Below are 19,039 nucleotides of genomic sequence, written 5' to 3'. Positions count from 1 at the left end.
TAAGGGCACAGGTGGATCTGACTGAATTTGGAAGAGAGTCTCAATCCAGAGAGGATGTAGTCATGAACTGACCTTACCAGATCATTGTGGCATCCTTCATTTTAGTGGCATCCTTCGGTCTGAATACGTTGGGTACAGCTCGCTGTTGTTTTCTAGGACTGGTCTGGCCATGCAGTAGCCAAACCGTCTCCCAAGGCTTTGCTGTCCCAAACCGAATCGATGAATCCCATGCTATTTTTGGCACCTCCTGAAAAAGGTACTTGGAATGAGTGCAGTCATTGTCTATAGAGGGAGACGGCAATATTTCAGCCAGCCACGTGTACTTAGTAATAAAGTGTTAGTTTTGGCAAACCTCAGTCTCATGTCTCTGATGTATATGATGTGGATAAAGATTCAAAAATAAAATAATGTTTTTTTAAAACACATAGGCATATAAAGTCATTTTGACTGTAGTGTAGGCAACTTGATGAAAAGCATGACAACAAAAAGTAATGCATCTGAAGGAGGAACATTCACAATTAGTTCAGCAAGGCATTCAGTCCCAATACTGAAAAACTCTGAACAACAAAATACACAAAAGTTCTCAAATTAGCTAGCTTTTTAAATGAAGACACAAAAAAGGCCTTTATGCAATGTGGTTTGGATTTGGTGTTCTACTTCAAACAGGGAACAATGACCACTAAATGTAGTCTGTTGAATCAGCTATCAAAGGAAAGAACATTCACGAGAAAAAAAACGAAACAAATACAATGAAATAAATAAAAACTCATCCACAATGGCTTCTTTTATAGCATTAGTCCTTACCCCCATGCCCCCCCCCCCCCCCCTGACTGGACTGGATATTCAATACCTTCACTGTCACTGATCCCCATCCCCAACATTTCTTTTGTAATTCACAAAGTAACCATTTCATTGATGTCTTGATCTGAATAAAGGGATGTCAAATAACACATTCAAAGACATCCTTTTTCCATTATAAGTTTTAAAATTTTCACTGCAAAGGTTCACGGCAACTACAGTGTGGGGAAAACATAATTCCATTTCACATTGGTCTGCCATTCAAAACTCTCATTTCTGCTAAACAGGAAAACCCCCAGCTGAAATAGGAGTCCTCATTTTTTCGGAAGGAATGTGTTCTGTGGGTTCAGGCGCTGCTCCCTCTATAATTTGTAAATGTACATAAATGTGTGACCGCCAAGACGACTAAAGATAGGGATCTTTGTCTTATGTCATCTGTCGCCCTCTTCTCCTCTCCCTCACCTCTGTCTCTCACTCTTTTATCCTCTCTCTCTCTCTCTTTCTCTCTTTCTCTGTCTGATGGGTAGCTGAGAGTGTGGGACGGTGCCAGGCTCTGCCACTGTTGGTTATGACCCACAAATCAGAAGAGAAGAGTGAAAGGAAGGGGTGGCTAGTGTAAATGCCAACGTATATGTTCAAGGCTATGGTGACTGTAAGTGATTGTGTCAGAGAGAGACAGACAGACAGAGAGAGAAAGAGAGAGAGATAGAACTGCAAAAGTATTCAAAGTACTTCAGAAATCACAAGCTACTCTCTGTATGATTTGACCACTGGCTGTGACCAGCCTGAAGATTGCACACCCAGATGAATCTGCCATGTCTATATTTCCACCCCTTCTAAATAGCATGTGAATGCTTTGCTTCCCTTTTGGACGATATAATAAGAAATACAACCAAAGTATATGGGGCAGGGCACAGTGGCACAATAGAATAGAATGTGTTGGGTTAGAACATGCATGTTTATTCACTTAGGTCTGATTTTAGGCTATTCTAGTCATCAGTGACAGATATTGTGAAAGCCAGTAAGGCAAAACACTAGTCCATCAAATAACTGCACCTGTCTATCAAATAGCTAACAACAACATAATGCTACTGGCAAATGAAGAGACCTCTCCGTGACATTTGCCTCTCTGCTGATTGGTAGACTACAGAAAATAGGTCATGATAATGATGTGTGTTGCCCCCTTGTATCGTTGAAACTTGTGGCGGCAGAGAAGCTTATTAGTCATATCAAACCTACCAAGAGGTGTTGGTGACAACAGATGTATGCCGAATCTGAGAATTCACTGGTGTTGGTGCAGAATGAAAAATGGGGGTAAAAAGTCCTTTAGCTTTGATGTATTGAATATCACAGAACAAGTCAGGCTGCACATCAGCCTCGCCCGCCCGGATCATTAAAAAACGTTCAAGGCCATGGCGGCCTCTCCACTCCCAGTCTGTGCGACTGAAATTGTAGAAACTGCTTGCTGAAATGCAGGGGTCTAAATATGACAGGGCGCGCGGAGCTGTTCTGCGTGTGGTTAGATATTAATAATAAACAGATGAGCTGAAATATCACCGATGTCGTTGTCCCGGCCTGGCTTTCACTACATCTCAAAAGAGCGGACATTAATAGCCATTAGACAACTTACAAAGGACACATCTCTGCCTGGTCCTACTTTGAATACTGTCAGCATTTCCAAATGAATTGATTGTTTTAACTCATCATTCTTTCTAATCATGTATAATGTTTGTATTATTGGTGCGCATCAGTTGTAATTAATTTGGTGATGAATAAATTGCGTGTAGGACATAGAGAACTACAATTAATTATATATTGCATCCGCTGTCAATGTCGTTTTCTAACTAAAAATATAGGCCATCAAGATAAGATGAAAAATATATCTGTACTTTTATTTATTTTTTCTTCTGAGCAGATTGCCAGTCTGGGTTTCAGAGCCGTTTGGGAATGAATGACTGAATCCTTTTCATATTTGATATATTTCTTACGGTCATTGGATATATTTTTAAAACATGGAACGTTTTGATCTACAGCTGACTTAATTCTTCTGTGTTTCATTCCATACTTAAATATATACTATAAATTCAAGCGACTTCCCCTCGGTCGTCGCGTCCTTGGCATGCGTAAAAGGGTAATCTTCTCATCCCATATCCCCGCCACTGACTCCGCAAGCCTTTGGCGTCGACCGTGCCCTGCATCAGAGTAATGAAGAAAAACTAAACCTAAAACCCCAAGCCCTCCCTTCCTCTCTCTCTCTCTCTCTCTCTCTCTCTCTCTTTCTCTCTCTCTCTTCCCACAACGCCCACGCCTATCTATAGCACATAAACAGGCACAGCACAGCGACTCACAATCATAAAAACACATAAGAGCGCACGCACACAAATACACACATACACACGCGCTCACTCACACATCTGCACCATGCCTGAGGGATCAGCAGTAGCCTACATGTGCATCAGTTTGGCTGGTAACGACTTTAGCTCTTATACTGAGGCAAAGAAAGTTTGATTAAAAAAATGTAATTCCCAATACCTGCCTGAGAAATCCATTGTAGCCTTCTTTATTGCCCTATTGAACATACTGGATCTAGGCATTTTTTATTGGAGTATTCAGAATAGCACATGGCTACAAGGGGGTAAAAAATAAGATGTTTTGGTCATTAACTTTCTGGTTTGATTAGAGGAATATATTGCAAGCAGAGCAGCCTACATTTAGCAGATAATGTTTTTTGCACATTTCATTCGATCATAGACCAGAATAATCGGCCTCATCATAATTGTTTAACTTTGCCTACAAACAGCAAAATATAATTTCAACCATCCTGTGCATCAGCTACCCATTTAAATACAAATGGTGTAGAGTCAAGTCCTCATTTAGCACAGAACATGCGGGACCTGGTTTAGCATAATTAATTTAAATTGGCCTAGTTAAATGAACATAATTTCCCTGTCATTCTTATTTGTGTGTTTTATTTCTTGCATTGATGGGTCTGAGTGGATATTCTTAAACTGCACACAAAGTAATAAATAGCAATAACTTCTCTGTCATGGTTCAATTGATGCCGACCAAAAACTCGGGATTACATAATTATGTTTCCCTGTCTTGTGCACTGTAAATAAGTAGTAAACGTATAGTTTACTACGTTTTTCTACATAGCCTATGCAATATCGCTGATGCACTCTTAATAAGCTTTTTTCATTCCCTAATTCGACCGATGCTCTCTCTAAATTAACTGAATCTTAACAGCATTTAACTCTTCTCACCCACTCGCTCTCTTATCATCAAACACCATCGCTTTTCTCCGTCCTCCTCGGTCTCATCCAGCATCCTTACTTGAACCATGCTCTACTTTTAAACGACAAACGCGACAACTAGCGGTGAAATGTTTGAACTGCTTAGGTAGGTGGCGGGAAGGGTGTGTTCCATGGAATTGGTATTAAGCGTATTAATTGGTATGGTGTGATTACAGGACTATTTTTACTATTAAATTAAGTAGCTTATCTTTCATACTATTATTTCATTCAAGGTTTGCCATCGCTTATTCGCACTCATCACTAATCGATTGCCACTGATAGACAAGACAATTAAATATTGTTCTCTGTGTTTAGGGTAGGCTGCATTGGAGATGGCATATTTATGTTAATTAATTTTCTCTCAAATGTAAGTCATAGGGTATATAACGTATATGTATTATTTTCTTAATTTTATTGTGATAATTTATTGATAATAATATATTGACATGTGCTGATGTGAATCATCGCTTTGCTTTGATTAGGTTTCTAAGGAGTTGATCAAGTAGCCTAAAACACGCGCCTAAACGTGGTTTTATAGCCACTTTAATTGCATTTATATATCGACAATAAGAGTAGGCTATTATAAAATCCCGCACACTGTGGTATCACTATTGAGTTTAAAACATGAAATAATGATCAAAACATCAAAGCACCCTATAATTTAAATTTAAACCGAAAGAAATGTCAAAGAATATGAAATTCGCAAATAGACCAAATTAAAAAGTTTCCTTATTTATTTTCCTTATTACCCTATAAAGATAATGGGGTTGGTCTGATTTAGCCTATATGAAATCTCTCACCCGTGACGCATTGGTAGGGTAAACTGTAGGCGGACACCTGCAACAGTGTCCGAAACGCATCCTACATCAAATTTCTCAACTGGACAGCACACGTTTTTGTCGTTGTGACTGATATTCCACAGTATTTCAAAGATGATCATTTGCAATACAATTGCGCTGAATATTTAAGATATAATCTAGAAAACAATAGAAGGGTGGACCAATGTAGGCTATTCTATGAGTCTCGATCAAATGGGCCTGCTGAGAAGCCAAACCATTATGCTATAATTTAGCAAAAGAACATAGAGCAAAGAAGAACCGAGAATTGCTCCTCTGACACGTTAGTCATGAAATGGCTTTTCCACAGAAACGAAGTTAAAGGGTCAATCAACAACTAAAAGGCAGTTCTGGAAGATCAAAGTCAGATACAGAAAAACTGACAAATAAAAACGAATATTAATAATTCATACAAATACAACCGGCCAGGGATACGTTGGAAAGCTTTCGCTTTTCTGTCTAAATCGGAGACTTTGATTGGTCTAATGATAGCCCAGCCCAGTCGATTCATTGGTGGAAGTCGTCGCCACACTCCCAACCACTAAACACTAAAGTGACTTGAGTAAATAATCTCTCAGCACTCCTCTCTGACACACGACCGAATCTACAGAGCGCAGTCAGTCTCGGGACCTCCTCAGGGGGACGTCGCATCTATTGCAAGTTTTTGAGATTGCTTTTCTGTATTTTGCAGAAAATATCAAACTTCATAGCACATCTCGGAAGTTTTAGTTACGTCCATCTGACCAACTGGTCGGCAACTTTAAGGATACTCGCATCTAAGACGGAAGAGCACAAATTACTATTTCCAAGAGGACCTTTACTGAAACCGCTTTGTTTTGACGGGGACGTCAACACGTTAAACGTCGTTGGAAACTCAACAATCTCCCCAAACACCCAAGTGCCTCGGAAATCTCAAATCTTCGGACTTTGTGATATCGGGAAGCTTCAATAGCATCAGAAGTGGTATTGGGCAAAACCAACCTGGACATTCTCGGTGTTACTGTGAACGCAGCCTAGCCTACATTGTAGACACTTTAAGATACTCTCACCTACTTTTAACGTAGCCTTTAAGACATTTCCTGGACATTCATAGCACAATCTTAAGTGTTTTGCCTTCCTTGTTAAGACTGAAATAACTGTACCTTCATTGACTTAAACAGCCAGTTGTTCCACGTAGGCTACATACAGCCACAGGCGATGAGGCAATTGGCGGTGAGAGCGTTGGCATTTGCATGGGTAACTCAAAAGTAAACCGCTACAAACAAGAGGAGAGGCTTGGACCAGCGAGCTCTTACTTTCTCTGAAGTCAGAGGGAAAGGCAACTGGCACAGTATTGAATCAGCAACCGAGCAAACTGCCCAGTGTCTCTTAGAAGGCTTACGGACTTTGAATAGGTTATAGTCGAGGCTCAGCCCACGGGTCTTCGTCACTTCATTGGACATTGTCAGAGTCCCCGGAGAGGAAGGACAAGAACCATCCTTTAAAAAGTTAAAAGTAGACTTAGTCTGTGTGGTGTCATTCACCAAAGGTGTTGTGATGCATATTCCCGTAGACCCAACAACTACCAGACGGTTCACGCCGCCATCGACGTCGTTTCCTTGCAAGATTCCAGACAACGGCAGCATGGGCACCCCGGGACCGCTGAGGACCAGACCAGAGGCGCGGTCTGTTGTGGACGTTTTAGCGGACCACGCCGGAGAGCTTGTTCGGACAGACAGCCCGAACTTTCTGTGCTCTGTACTTCCCTCACATTGGAGATGCAACAAAACCCTACCTGTGGCTTTCAAGGTGAGCAATATTTTTTTATGACACATTTAGTAGGCCTATAATTGGTTAAAGAATACTTAAAGTGGCAAATGACTGTCCAACAATATTAAAATAATTACCAAATTTACCATTAACCATGTCTTCGACACAGATTTTGTCATACTAACAATTGTGTTTAGGCTTCACTACTGTTGAAACTATACATTGCGTAAAAAAGATGCGTCGTAGCCTGCTTTGTGCAAAAAAATCCGTCTAATTATACTGTAGACAATATTCATCATTAAATAACTCTGCCTTGCTGGCAGGATTCTACAGATCACCTCAGGGGGGAAAACAAAAACAAAACGATTTATTTCCTCACATAAATTGTAGCTCACATGACGGGTATAGGCTGTCATATTGACATTTAGAAGATAAATAATATATGTACTAAATTATTAATAATAATAATATTATTAATAATAATATTAATATTATTAGGCTATTATTATACATTTGGAAAATGCATTATTTGATCGCTGTTCAAAGGCGTGTGGTCAGGGTATGGACACCTTGTGGCATCAGTCATGCTTCAGATATTGAAATGCAGTAAAACCATTTTCAAGATATGGGTAGACCTTAGAACACAAATATTTTATTTAATTAGGCTACAGTACATTAAATGATAGGAGTTATATCCATATTTCCCGAGTACACAGCAGGCTAAAGAAAGGCTTGATACCACAGCAATATACAGCGTAGACGTGTTAAGCAATTACATGAAGTTAATAGGCCTATTTTACATTCTCGGTATTAAGAGGTTGTCCTTATTTATATTTTCTTATTTTTAAAACATAAATATTTTTTTGAAAAAGGCTTATATGTTGCATTGCTGCATTTGCTACATCTGCTTATGATGCATATAATATTGTCAATATTTAAGAAGTTTAAGACATTTAAGAAGTCAACACTGATGGTGGGCATATGATGTGGTTTTTACGGTCTGTGGTGTTTGATTCATTGTACGCATGCTGTTCCTGACCATGGCATATCTTCGAAGGTGGTCGCCCTTGGTGATGTTCCTGATGGCACATTGGTCACCGTGATGGCTGGGAACGACGAAAATTATTCGGCGGAGCTGAGGAACGCGTCTGCGGTGATGAAGAACCAGGTGGCCAGATTCAACGACCTGCGGTTTGTGGGCAGGAGTGGCCGTGGTGAGTTCATTAAGGAAAACAAAAACATGGGTGCGCAATCATGGGTACCCTCATCTCTGCAACCAAACGTGTATGATTACGCCTCATAATTCTGCTACTGAAATAATCACTACCAGGTGAATCCAAAATTGGACGTGACCCTTTCCGGTATGATAGACTTCATTCAGGAATTTCAGCCATACATTTCGGTCATTTCCACTGCTACCAAAAAAGTTGCCTCTGTTATCAAGCATTTCAGTGGATGATTTTGTAATAATTGTAAGGATAGTAGGTATAGTAGCCTATGTAATGACATGAGCTATGAAATGAAAGTTAATTCAAATCAGCCATTTCCGGATGTAATTTTGTGCAGTCACTTCAGGATTAAAGAAACAAACAGCCTACCCTGAGGCGCAGTATTAATTCAGACTTTTGGTTTGCGTGTTTACACACCTTTTAAAAAAATACATCTCGCATAGCTTACATTCTTGCACAACCTTGTCCCGTTCCTCTCTTTCCCTCTTGGCTTGGCTCCTGCCCGCTCACATTTTTCCTGTAAATGTTACACTTTAAATAGTTGCAGACTGATGAATGGAAAACGCTCCGGTCTGCGAATTAAGAACACCTTTCATTTCTGCAGTCAATTACTCCACCCCGAGACGCTCATTTCCCACGCATTGCCTACAATCTCTTTGAAGGAGATTTATTTATCTCTTCAAATGGCGACTGGAGTGGGAAGTGGAATGCGACTGGATGCGAGTGGCAGTCTGTATCTTGGTGTCCCTCTGTGTTGCGATGTGCACAGAAGGCTGGCTGCGCGTACACGCAGCTTGAGTTTAACATCAGATCGTCCCGCCACTCTGGGAGTCTGGAATAGGCTACAATGCCGTGAGAATATTTTGTAGACACATTTTGCCTGCCCATTTAAGTCCGTTAATATAGGCTACATAACAATAACGCACCTTTCATTTTTATTCAGCTTATTTTAAACTTAGTTTAACATCATATTAATGTCCTCAGCATTAATATGATTGTTCACAGGTTTTTTGTTTTTTTTTCTTAAACCAGTATGCTACTTACACAGTTATTCTGACACTGTTGTGTTAGTCTCATGTCACAGTCTCCAGAACACACTGACGTCTTCCCTATCTCTCTCACGTAGGAAAGAGCTTCACCCTTACCATCACAGTTTTCACTGGACCACCTCAGGTGGCAACCTACCACCGTGCAATCAAAGTGACAGTGGATGGCCCACGGGAACCTCGACGTGAGTAACCTCAGTCTCTTTCATGTCATCTCCAAAGCACTCTGAGCCAGGTTTAATGGCCTGTAGGTGTGCCCAAAGAGAGTTAAACATCCATGCTGTGGTTTCTCCGCTTATCACAAACAGCTGGCAGTGGATATGCTTTGCTCATTCGTGGTCCTTCCATTAGGTTCTTGGATATGTTTTATTGCAACACAAATACTTTGTGTTTGTTCTGCCCTGTCACAGTGACATGGGCAGGGTTAGTTTTGAAATGCGAGATTATTTGCGCGCGTGTGTTGTTTCAAACAGTTATTTTGATCTAATCAGAAGTGACTGGTTCAGTGTAAGAAATGGGAGCTTGGGGGTTAGTCCTGCCTGTGTAGTGCTATGCAGCATTGGTTATCTATAGCAGAGCATTAAAACTAGAAAGGTAGAGCTATTCTCAGCAGCGAACCAGAGACAGAGAGAGAGAGGGAGACAGACAGAGAGAGAGAGAGAGAGAGAGAGAGAGAGGGAGACTGTTTCAGCACGCACAGACAGAAAGAGTCTCATGAGTCACTTGCCTATGATAGCAGGGAATTTAAAAGGGCTCTTTCTGTTTTGCCTTCAAATATCCTGGGAACTAGAGCAGTCCCTAGCTCTAGCTCTGTCTACTGTCAAATTGAGGTGACCACAGTGGTTGCTGTGTGTAAATATATGAACACCACCCTGCATTGGGGTGTTCATGTGGTTGATCACTGTATTTTATTTTTGGAATCATCTGTGGGCCGACGTCTGTGGCATAGTGCACGTTCACCTGTGTGTGTGTGTGTGTGTGTGTGTGTGTGTGTGTGTGTGTATGTGTGTGTGTGTAAGTATGTGCGAGACGGAGTGCGAAAGACAAAGGGGAAAGAGAAACCGAACAAAGGCCGATCATTTCTGGCGGTCAGGGTATTTGCCCGTCAGAGGCCGTCAGCACTTACGGAGACGAGCGCCCTCGCCTCCCCACTTACTCCAACCGCTAACAGCGGTGAGCTGCCTCGCCGGCCACAGAAGCCGAGGGCCGCGTCTCTCATCGGCCGGCCTCTGGTCAAGCGGGTCATCCCTGCCTGACCACATAAGTGGCCGTGGGCTTAACAACGCCAAAAGAGACACCTGTTAGGAGCCCCGACCCACAGGCCTTCACCACACACATTGTTTTACACAGAAAGCCACTTGGCAACGATGGCGCTACTCTGTGAGACGAGTCCCAGGTCTTCTAAACCACAGATGAGTCACTTTTGCGGAAGGGTGCTACTACCTAACCCCCCTCCCCCGCCCTCCTCCTCCCCCTCCCCAAAAAGGAAGCTGGACGACGCACGGAGCACTGCAGGGATTTGGTAGCCGTTCCATAGTGGGCGCAGTTGGTAATGGCTAAACAGGCAGGATTAGCGTTGGGCTCAGTGGATTGCTATGCTCTGCACTCATGGTTATTACGGGGTCGCCGATGAGCTGACGCAGGACAGGTTTAGCGGCGGGAGGGAAGGAGGGAGGGAGGGAGGGCGGTCGGCGTGGGTGCCCCACTTTCTGCTGAGTAATACATCTGATGCTTCCCTGCTCCCGGGGCTGCCGCCTTCCCAGCGGCTATAAAAGCAGCAGCGAGAGCTCACATTTCTCCAGCGCCCACATTTGAATCGTAACCTTTAGGGGTGCACGCACCAACACACTGGATCTTTTTTATTTCGGAAGCACACTTGGATCATTCTGCCTGACCGTTCTGTCTCTTCCTTCTGTCTCTCTGCTGTGTTTGTGTGTATTTCCCTCCAACCCCCCCCCCCCCCCTGCCCCCCCCACCACCACCAGCACCACCAGCACCACTCCCCTTCCATTCCAAGCATTTATTGGACCACATTTAACAGATGACTAGAACTGGGTTGAGGATGCGTATTTCTAACAATGTGAAATGTGTTCCCTTGAATTTTGTCTGTTTTTATTGTGCGCCATAATGTCTGCCACATGCTCATTCTGGGTCTCTGTGCAAGCGCCACGCCGTCTGTCTCGTGCGTGTCTCTGTGCTCATACACGCATATGTTTACACACACATGCTCTCTCTCTCTCTCTCTCTCTCTCTCTCTCTCTCTCTCTCTCTCGCTCGCTCTTTCTCTCGCTTTCTCTCTTCCACACACACACACAGATGTGTATGCTTTCACACACATATGCATAAACTATGTACACATTATGCAGTGCAAAAATATACTGCATTCTTTCACCTACAATCTCATAATATTTGAGTGTGTATTTTTTGTGCCTTTGATCGGCTTCGGTGTGTGTGTGTGTGTGTGTGTGTGTGTGTGTGTGTGTGTGTGTGTGTGTGTGCGTGCCTCTGAGCTGCTGCTGTGTGCTTCCTGTGGTTGGCAGTAAGGCAGCCTATGGCGGCGTCGCTGCGCTTCGCCTCGTCTCGGCCCCAAATGTCACGACTGCTCCCGGGGCGTCTCGGTGGCCGGGGCGGCGTCATGTGACCCCGGCCGGCTTGAAAGTGCCCTTGTTTGCTCACATCTAATCGCAGAGGGGATTTCTCTCGCCGGGCACTGATAAAGGTGCGGGTCATCCGTGCCTCTGGTGAAAGAAACGCTGATTTTGCCCCCGCCGCCGCGCTTCCTATCAATGGGCTGTGATCGCCGAGCTTTATCAAGAGTGTGATGCTTTAAGTGTGCTGTTGGATCATATGTTTCAAATATGTACGATATCTGCTCTCTGAAATAGCAACAAGGACCTACTGTTAGGCCATGTGAGTTTCCATTAACTAATGGTGATGTCGAACCGAAAACATCTTGTTGCACATCTGATGAATCTGTGTTTAGATCTGTGTCTCTTTTTTCATTCTTTGCGTGTACATGTTAGCACAGATGACCAAAAACCTGCCTGCAGCACAGTCTGAGAAACCGCTTGCCACAGCTATGTTCACGACGGTGTACACACGTTTATGCTCACTCATCTATCACGAAGGGTAATGACCAGGTGTCTGAGATTTCTGGCTGGCAGTACACGCGTGTGTGTGGTGAGACCGCCATAAGAAATGATTATCTGTTAGTCAGACGAGCTGTTGTTGTCGGTGTGTTTTCAGGCAGGGCCTTGCCTGCTTGGATTGCATGTCTGGGGTAGTGTGTGTGTGTGTGTGTGTGTGTGTGTGGGTGGGTGTATTGTGGGTGGGTGTGTGTTGTGGGTGTGAGGATTTGGTACCATGTCTGACAGAGAGCTGGCACTGTATTAATGTTCATAGACTAGAGTTGGTGAACCTGATGGGCAAGACTAAGCCTCACATAAACATACACACCCACACACACACACACACCCATATGCACACATACACTCATAAATCACTCCTCAATCTAAATGAAAGCAAAAATTTGCATATATACTTGCATACAAACATGCACCTGCATACTCACAGACTTATACAAATGCAGAGACACAAATATAAAAAGATAAAAGAATAAAATAAGTGTTGGGTTGAATTTCTCATTCTGCTCGCTGCAGCGTACCGGCATGAACATTTTCACACAAAAGGTCATTCACACTGCAGCACCGTCACTGGTCCCTGAAGGTTGTGAATCTCACATTAACATACCCACATTACCCAGTCATCGTCCCACAACATGGAACTCTCTTCTCTCGCTCCCCTCCCTTAATGACTTGTTTGATGGCAGGGCCCACGCCAGGCCACATCAGAATAGGAAAGAGGCCACGCGACAGAAAAAGGTATGATCAGAGAAGGCCAGTGATCTAAGTGTTGAGACCCTCCCTTGACACCCTGACACAGCTTACTGAAATTAGCGCTCGCCGCCTCTATAAATGAGTCCCACCCATCTCACCCAGGATGATGCAGTTGGGGAGATAAGGTGAAGGACTGTTGCGCTCGCTGTTCAATGCAGCACACACGCATCATTGGAGTGAAAGCCACCAAAGCAAACCTCCTCTCTCTGAAGGGACCCATATCCAGTGAGCTCTTTCTGGACACACACACACACACACACACATAGATAATTTGTGGTTCACACACTATCAAAGGTGGTTTGTTTGCCCTGAAGCTGCCTAGTAGAAATCTACTTACTCTACCTTCTATGCAAATAATTTGAGTAGTGTCACTCTCCAAGTTATTTTTCAAGATACCAGCCTCCTGTAAACAAAGCAGTGTGTATATTTGTGTGTGTGTGTGTGTGTGTGTGTGTGTGTGTGTGTGTGTGTGTGTGCGCGCGTGGGTGTACATGGAGAGCACCTGGCAGGTGTGTTCACCTGTAAATAATGGGGGCCACACCCACGCCTCAGAAATCACCTGAGAGGCTCTCCCACACAGAGACAACAACTGGAAAGGCCTCTTTGATGTTGAAACAGAGAAGGGAGCTTTTTTTTCAGTGCCTGAGAGCGTGCATCCATGCCAACAGCAAAGTCAACATGAAAAGAGACAAAGATAGAAAGAGAGAGAGAGAGAGAGAGAGAGAGAGAGGGAGAGAGGAAAAAAGAGACAGAAACAGAGCGAGGGAGAGTTTTAATAGGGTTCTGGTGCCATAGGGACCCATTTCAGATGAAAACACATCGCTACAAGGCATCGTGATCATTAATGGAGAATTAGCTGTGCTCCATTTTAAAGCTGTTTATGAATGTCAGGGCCAGAGAGGTTTGCCATGTCTGTGCGTGTAAATTGGGAGTTTTTTTCCCGTTTTGGGCTCGTAAAACGTTGTCACTCCCGTCGCTCACGGTAACCCGAGGCAGAGGCTGCCACCCTCTTTGAGGTCAGCCCTCGTCGTCACACTCGGCGTCTCTGATTATAAGCTGAGCAAATATTGGCCTGCTGATAAATCGCGAGGAATGTTTCTGGAGGCTGGAGGTTGAATATGGGCCTCTCTTTTTGGGATAAATCTGGTCTCTCCCCACCACCCCCACCCCCCGTCCCTTTGGCTAATCTAGCCACAAATCTGCCATTCCTTGGGCGCTAAATCAAGTCCAATCAGTCAATTAGGCCCGAGATGTATGCAGGCGGCATGTGCGTCGACCACACAAAGGCTCACACACACACACACACACCTTGTCTGTCATTGATTGTGGTGGCATCACATGTGTCTGTGCAATCCTGCCCACTCAACTGGGGCAGATGCATTCTCAATTCTCATGAGCGCACACACACACACACACACAGATACACACACACACACACACACACACACACACACACACACACACACACACACACACACACACACACACACACACACACACACACACACACACACACACACACACACACACACACACAGCCTTGCAACCTCTTCATTTTCCACACACCTACAGATATTCTCATATACACACACATATACACAGACACATACTGGTACACATGCAGATACACAAACTATCGCACACACACACACACACACACACACACACACACACAGCCATGCAACCTCTTAATTTTCTTTTTACTCCTTGTGTTGTGCACACACTCCCACACACAGGGAATGCCTTGTCTCTGTCCTGACGTCAAACAGTGCCACCACAGACAGGGCCAGGAGCCGGGGAGCTGGGGACACAGACACTCAGCTACACACACACACACACACACACACACACACGTTCCTCAGAAATGCAGCACTCTTGTTTTGTGTCCTCTCAGTGCTAATGCCATTTGATTTGGCTCGATCTTTCATTCATCTTTCTCTCATTTATTTCCCCCTGCCACCCTGCCCCCATTACCCAAAACACATTCAGTTAACACACACACACACACACACACACACACACACACACACACAGATACATACACGTATTCAGTCAGAGACACACACACACACACTCACAGACACATACGCACATGCTTTGAGGTACATACTGTGCATAAACACATACACACACTATATTGACACACACACACACACACACACACACACACACACTCTCAGGCACGCATCCATGTTTATGCTGAGGCGCAGGAGCAGGGCTGTTACGGCGTCTTCAGCCTAATTTAATAAGAGCTTACATCTCGTTTTAGAAAAGCTAATGGGCCGTGAGTGTAGAGGAAGGAGGGGGGGGGGGCGGCGGGGGGCGCGGAGGGCTGTTTTCTCCATTACTGCGTTATGATAATAAACTGCCCCTTTTCCTCGGCGCTTCTCTGGGCCGGGGAGGGCGGCTGGGCTTGGCGCTGGGGCGTCCGCGCGTGCAGGTTACTGGAAAGCAGGCAGCACACGGCCCTCACTGTGATGCAGCTGTTTATTTTTCTGCACTTTTAACAGCGGGGAAAATTCTGCAAATAAACGGATGGACCGAGACGTGATGTACGTTCCAGTAAAGCGGGAGAGTCAGTAATCCCAACGGCAAACAGAGAGAGCGGAGGAGGAGGAGGAGGAGGAGGAGGGAGGAGGATGGGGCTCGCCGAGTGACTCTCCCTTCTTCCACTGGCTCCTCTCCTCTCCTCTCTAGTCCTCTCTCGTCCTCCCCCTCTTTCTCCTGACCTCCTCTCTCTTTTGACACAATCTTGTTTAGAGGTCTGCTAGACTGGGACATGGATGACAGGAGAACAGGGACAGTTGTGAGTCGACTACAGTGGGGGTGAATTAGGAGTTGACAGAAGAGATTAAAGTTGTTTCACTTCTCTGGGAGAGCGGCTCGCTGGGTGGTTCCAATGGTTTAGGTGTGAGTTGATATCCCTTGTGAGGGAAGTATTTGTACAAGTAGCAACCTTTTGTAATGAACAGATGTACATGTTTGCATACACTTTTGAGCCTGCGATACAAAGCTTTGCCTTCCTGTTAAACAGGACAGTGTGTACCAATCTCTCTCTCTCTTTCTCTCTCTCTCCTCTCTCTTACTCTCTCACTCTCTACTGAAGTGTAAAACCGAAACCGTTTGACACATCTGTTGGCGTCTTGTTGACGCATTTGACAGCTAGAGCTGCAACACGGTTCCACAGCTTTGTATGCTTGATGGGGATGAGAAATACACACACACATATGCGCACACTCTCTCTCTCTCCTCCCTCTTTCTCATACACACACACACACACATATGAGCACCCTCTATCTCTAATACATACACATGTGCACACTTTCTCTCCTCTCTCTCTCTCACACACACACACACATATGCGCACCCTCTCTCTCTTTTTCTCATACACACACATACACACACACACACACACACACACACACACACACACACACACACACACAGAGTGCATGCCTCGTGTACGTACATCAACACACACACGCCCAAACACTGTCACACCTGCACCAAGACACTGTCAAACACACACACACACACACACACACACACACACACACAGACGCTTCTCTTGAGCTGCAAACACAGATGGAGTGAAAGTCCCCTCAGTCCATGCAGGCCCACCGTTTGGCACCTTGCTGTCTCCTGCACCCACGCTGCACTCAGAGCAACTCTCAGCCTCTCACCTCCAGCATCTAAACAGGACATGTCACACGGTCAATCTCAACACACACACACACCCACACACACACACACACACACGTGCACACACACACACACACACACACACACACACACCCTGATGCACTGAGAGAAAGAGTTCAGAGAGAGCGCTGAATAGTGAGAGGAACTTGAAAGCCAACACAAGCGCATGCAGCCTCACATGCCTACTGGTGTACACACACACACGCACACACACACACACACACACACACACACACACACACACACACACACACACACACACACACACACACACACACACACACACACACACACACAGCGGTATGCGTGGAGCCCACACAAAGGGGGAGGTGGTGCTGGTGTGGAGGTGCAGGGCTCCAGCTCATTGTTCCAGGGGGGATCCGGGTGCTTCACAATACTCTTCTCCTCCCTGCTTTTATCCCCTCATCTTTCCAGTCCAGACATGCCCCTCCATCCAAACACAACCCCATCCATTATATATATACACACACACACACACACACACACACACACACACACACACACACACATATATCACACTCACACACACACACACACACACACACACATACTCACATACTCACATACACATACACATACACATACACATACATACACACATACACACACACATACACACACACGTGCCCCATAGTAAGTCTCTTCCCCACATATGCATGCAGTGCATTATTCCTCTTCTGTCAGGAGAATAGAAGAAGAAGAAAGAGGAAGAAAACAGATTGAGAGTCAAAGGGCGAGAGACCAAAAGCGAGTGGGAGTGAGAGAGAGAAGGAGAAAAGGCCTTTATGTTTTCTTAAATTGTGCTCTATCCCAGTTTTAAAAGCCGCTTCTGTGGAGGAGTTTAGTTGTGCATCATTCTGTCCACAGCTGACTAGTCACTTCCTTAGAGCCACAAATCTTTTCTGTTCTGAATCAACCCTATCATTAACCAGATGGAAAGAGTGAAAGTGACATGGGCCTAAATAGGGCTAGAAAGATATATATCAAGACGAGTGACTATAAGACGCTCCAAGAGAAAAGCTGTGCATCTTTGACTCGAGAGTTGGGGACGACAGAAGAAAGTCTCACAGTCACACAGTCACGCAGGCGTCATTCCCCATGCAAAACGAAAGCCACATCCTCCCCAGCTATTTTCAAGAGTGCGCCCCGGTCTCCGAGACACCGCTACCATCGCCTCGTTCCGTCTGACTGGGAGCAGTGAACCTCACAGAGGGGAAGTGTGTGTGTGTGTGTGTGTGTGGGGGGGGGGGGAGGGTGATGGGAGACGCAGAGGGGCGGAAAGGAGGCCCCCATCCAGAGCTGTGCTTAACACAGGAAGAGGAAGACAGGTGCACAACATTGCACGCCAACCGACTTTGAAACGTCGAAAATTTCGACGCACAAAATTAACACACACACATTCACACACACACATTCACATTCACACACACACACACACACACACACACACACACACACACACACACACACACACACACACACACACACACATACACACACGCACAAGCACACACACACATCACACCTCTACTGTGACACATATTTTGTCAACATAGCATCTATCTGACACGTCCGCAACTTTGCCTTTTTACATCGTTTGATACGATTTGGTGTATTTGTAGATACAAAAATGCACTGGATTACATGAACACGCACACGTTTCATCTTACGACAGCCACTCACACACACACACTGACACACGTACACACACACACACGCAAGAGAGCAAGCCAACACACTCCGTGGTTTCACAATGCCTCGATCGGTCCCTCAATGCGTCAGATAGCAGCAGGTCTTGGCCAACCTCCTCCACCTCACAGAGGGAACAGTCAACACCTCGCCATGCTCTCCCCTCTGCTCCCGCCAGCCAGGCCGTCTCCTGCCGCACGGCTCCTTTGAGTCCGGGCCTATCGCAGGTGAGACGTGGCAGCGGACGTGGCCCCTATCACGGGCCATACCTGCGGAGCGGCCTCGTGGGGACGTTTCGCGCCGGACCCTACCGGAGGAATCAATCAGGGAGTGTGTTATCAATCCCCCGGTATCGAGGCCCGTTTGCACGATTCCCTGACAAATATTGACACTCCAGATATGCCCCGGGGCACCGACCAGCCCGGCCCTGAGCCAGGGCACGTAGAGCCGTTTACAGTGGAGATAGAGTAGAGCGAGCGAGAGAGAGAGGGGAGAGAGAGAGAGGAGAGAGAGAGAGGGGGAGAGGGGGGGAGAGAGAAGAGAGAGGGGAAGAGGAGAGGGAGAGGAGAGAGAGAAGAGAGAGAGAGGAGAGAGAGAGGGGGGGAGAGAGAAGAGAGGGGGGGAGAGGAGAGGGAGAGGAGAGAGAGCGAGAACTCCCATCCTGCCAACACAGAGTGCCTGTGTTACATGTGTCTCTCGGTCAGGGAGGAGCGGAGTTCGCAGCTGAAGGAGGTGCAGTTGAGACAGAGGGGAGATCAGGAGATGAGGAAATGCAGTCTA

The 19,039-nt window shown here is 45.4% G+C and overlaps 1 protein-coding gene across 3 annotated transcripts in view; it reads left to right on the top strand.

Annotated features, from left to right (window-relative positions):
* Window positions 1–19,039, top strand: part of runx3 (RUNX family transcription factor 3) — a 58,159-nt gene that overhangs the window by 15,285 nt on the left and 23,835 nt on the right. For all 3 annotated transcript variants that reach the window (XM_062523015.1, XM_062523014.1, XM_062523013.1), the window contains exons 3-5: window positions 6,480–6,715; window positions 7,734–7,890; window positions 9,032–9,136. In XM_062523015.1, the coding sequence (XP_062378999.1) occupies window positions 6,480–6,715; window positions 7,734–7,890; window positions 9,032–9,136 (498 nt within the window). The remainder of the gene's footprint in view (window positions 1–6,479; window positions 6,716–7,733; window positions 7,891–9,031; window positions 9,137–19,039) is intronic.

This window comes from Sardina pilchardus, chromosome 20 (genome assembly GCF_963854185.1).
Source record: "Sardina pilchardus chromosome 20, fSarPil1.1, whole genome shotgun sequence".
In the NCBI taxonomy this organism is placed as follows: Eukaryota; Metazoa; Chordata; class Actinopteri; order Clupeiformes; family Clupeidae; genus Sardina; species Sardina pilchardus.
The sequence above is the reverse complement of the archived record's forward strand: the minus strand, read 5'-3'. Positions and strand labels throughout refer to the sequence as shown.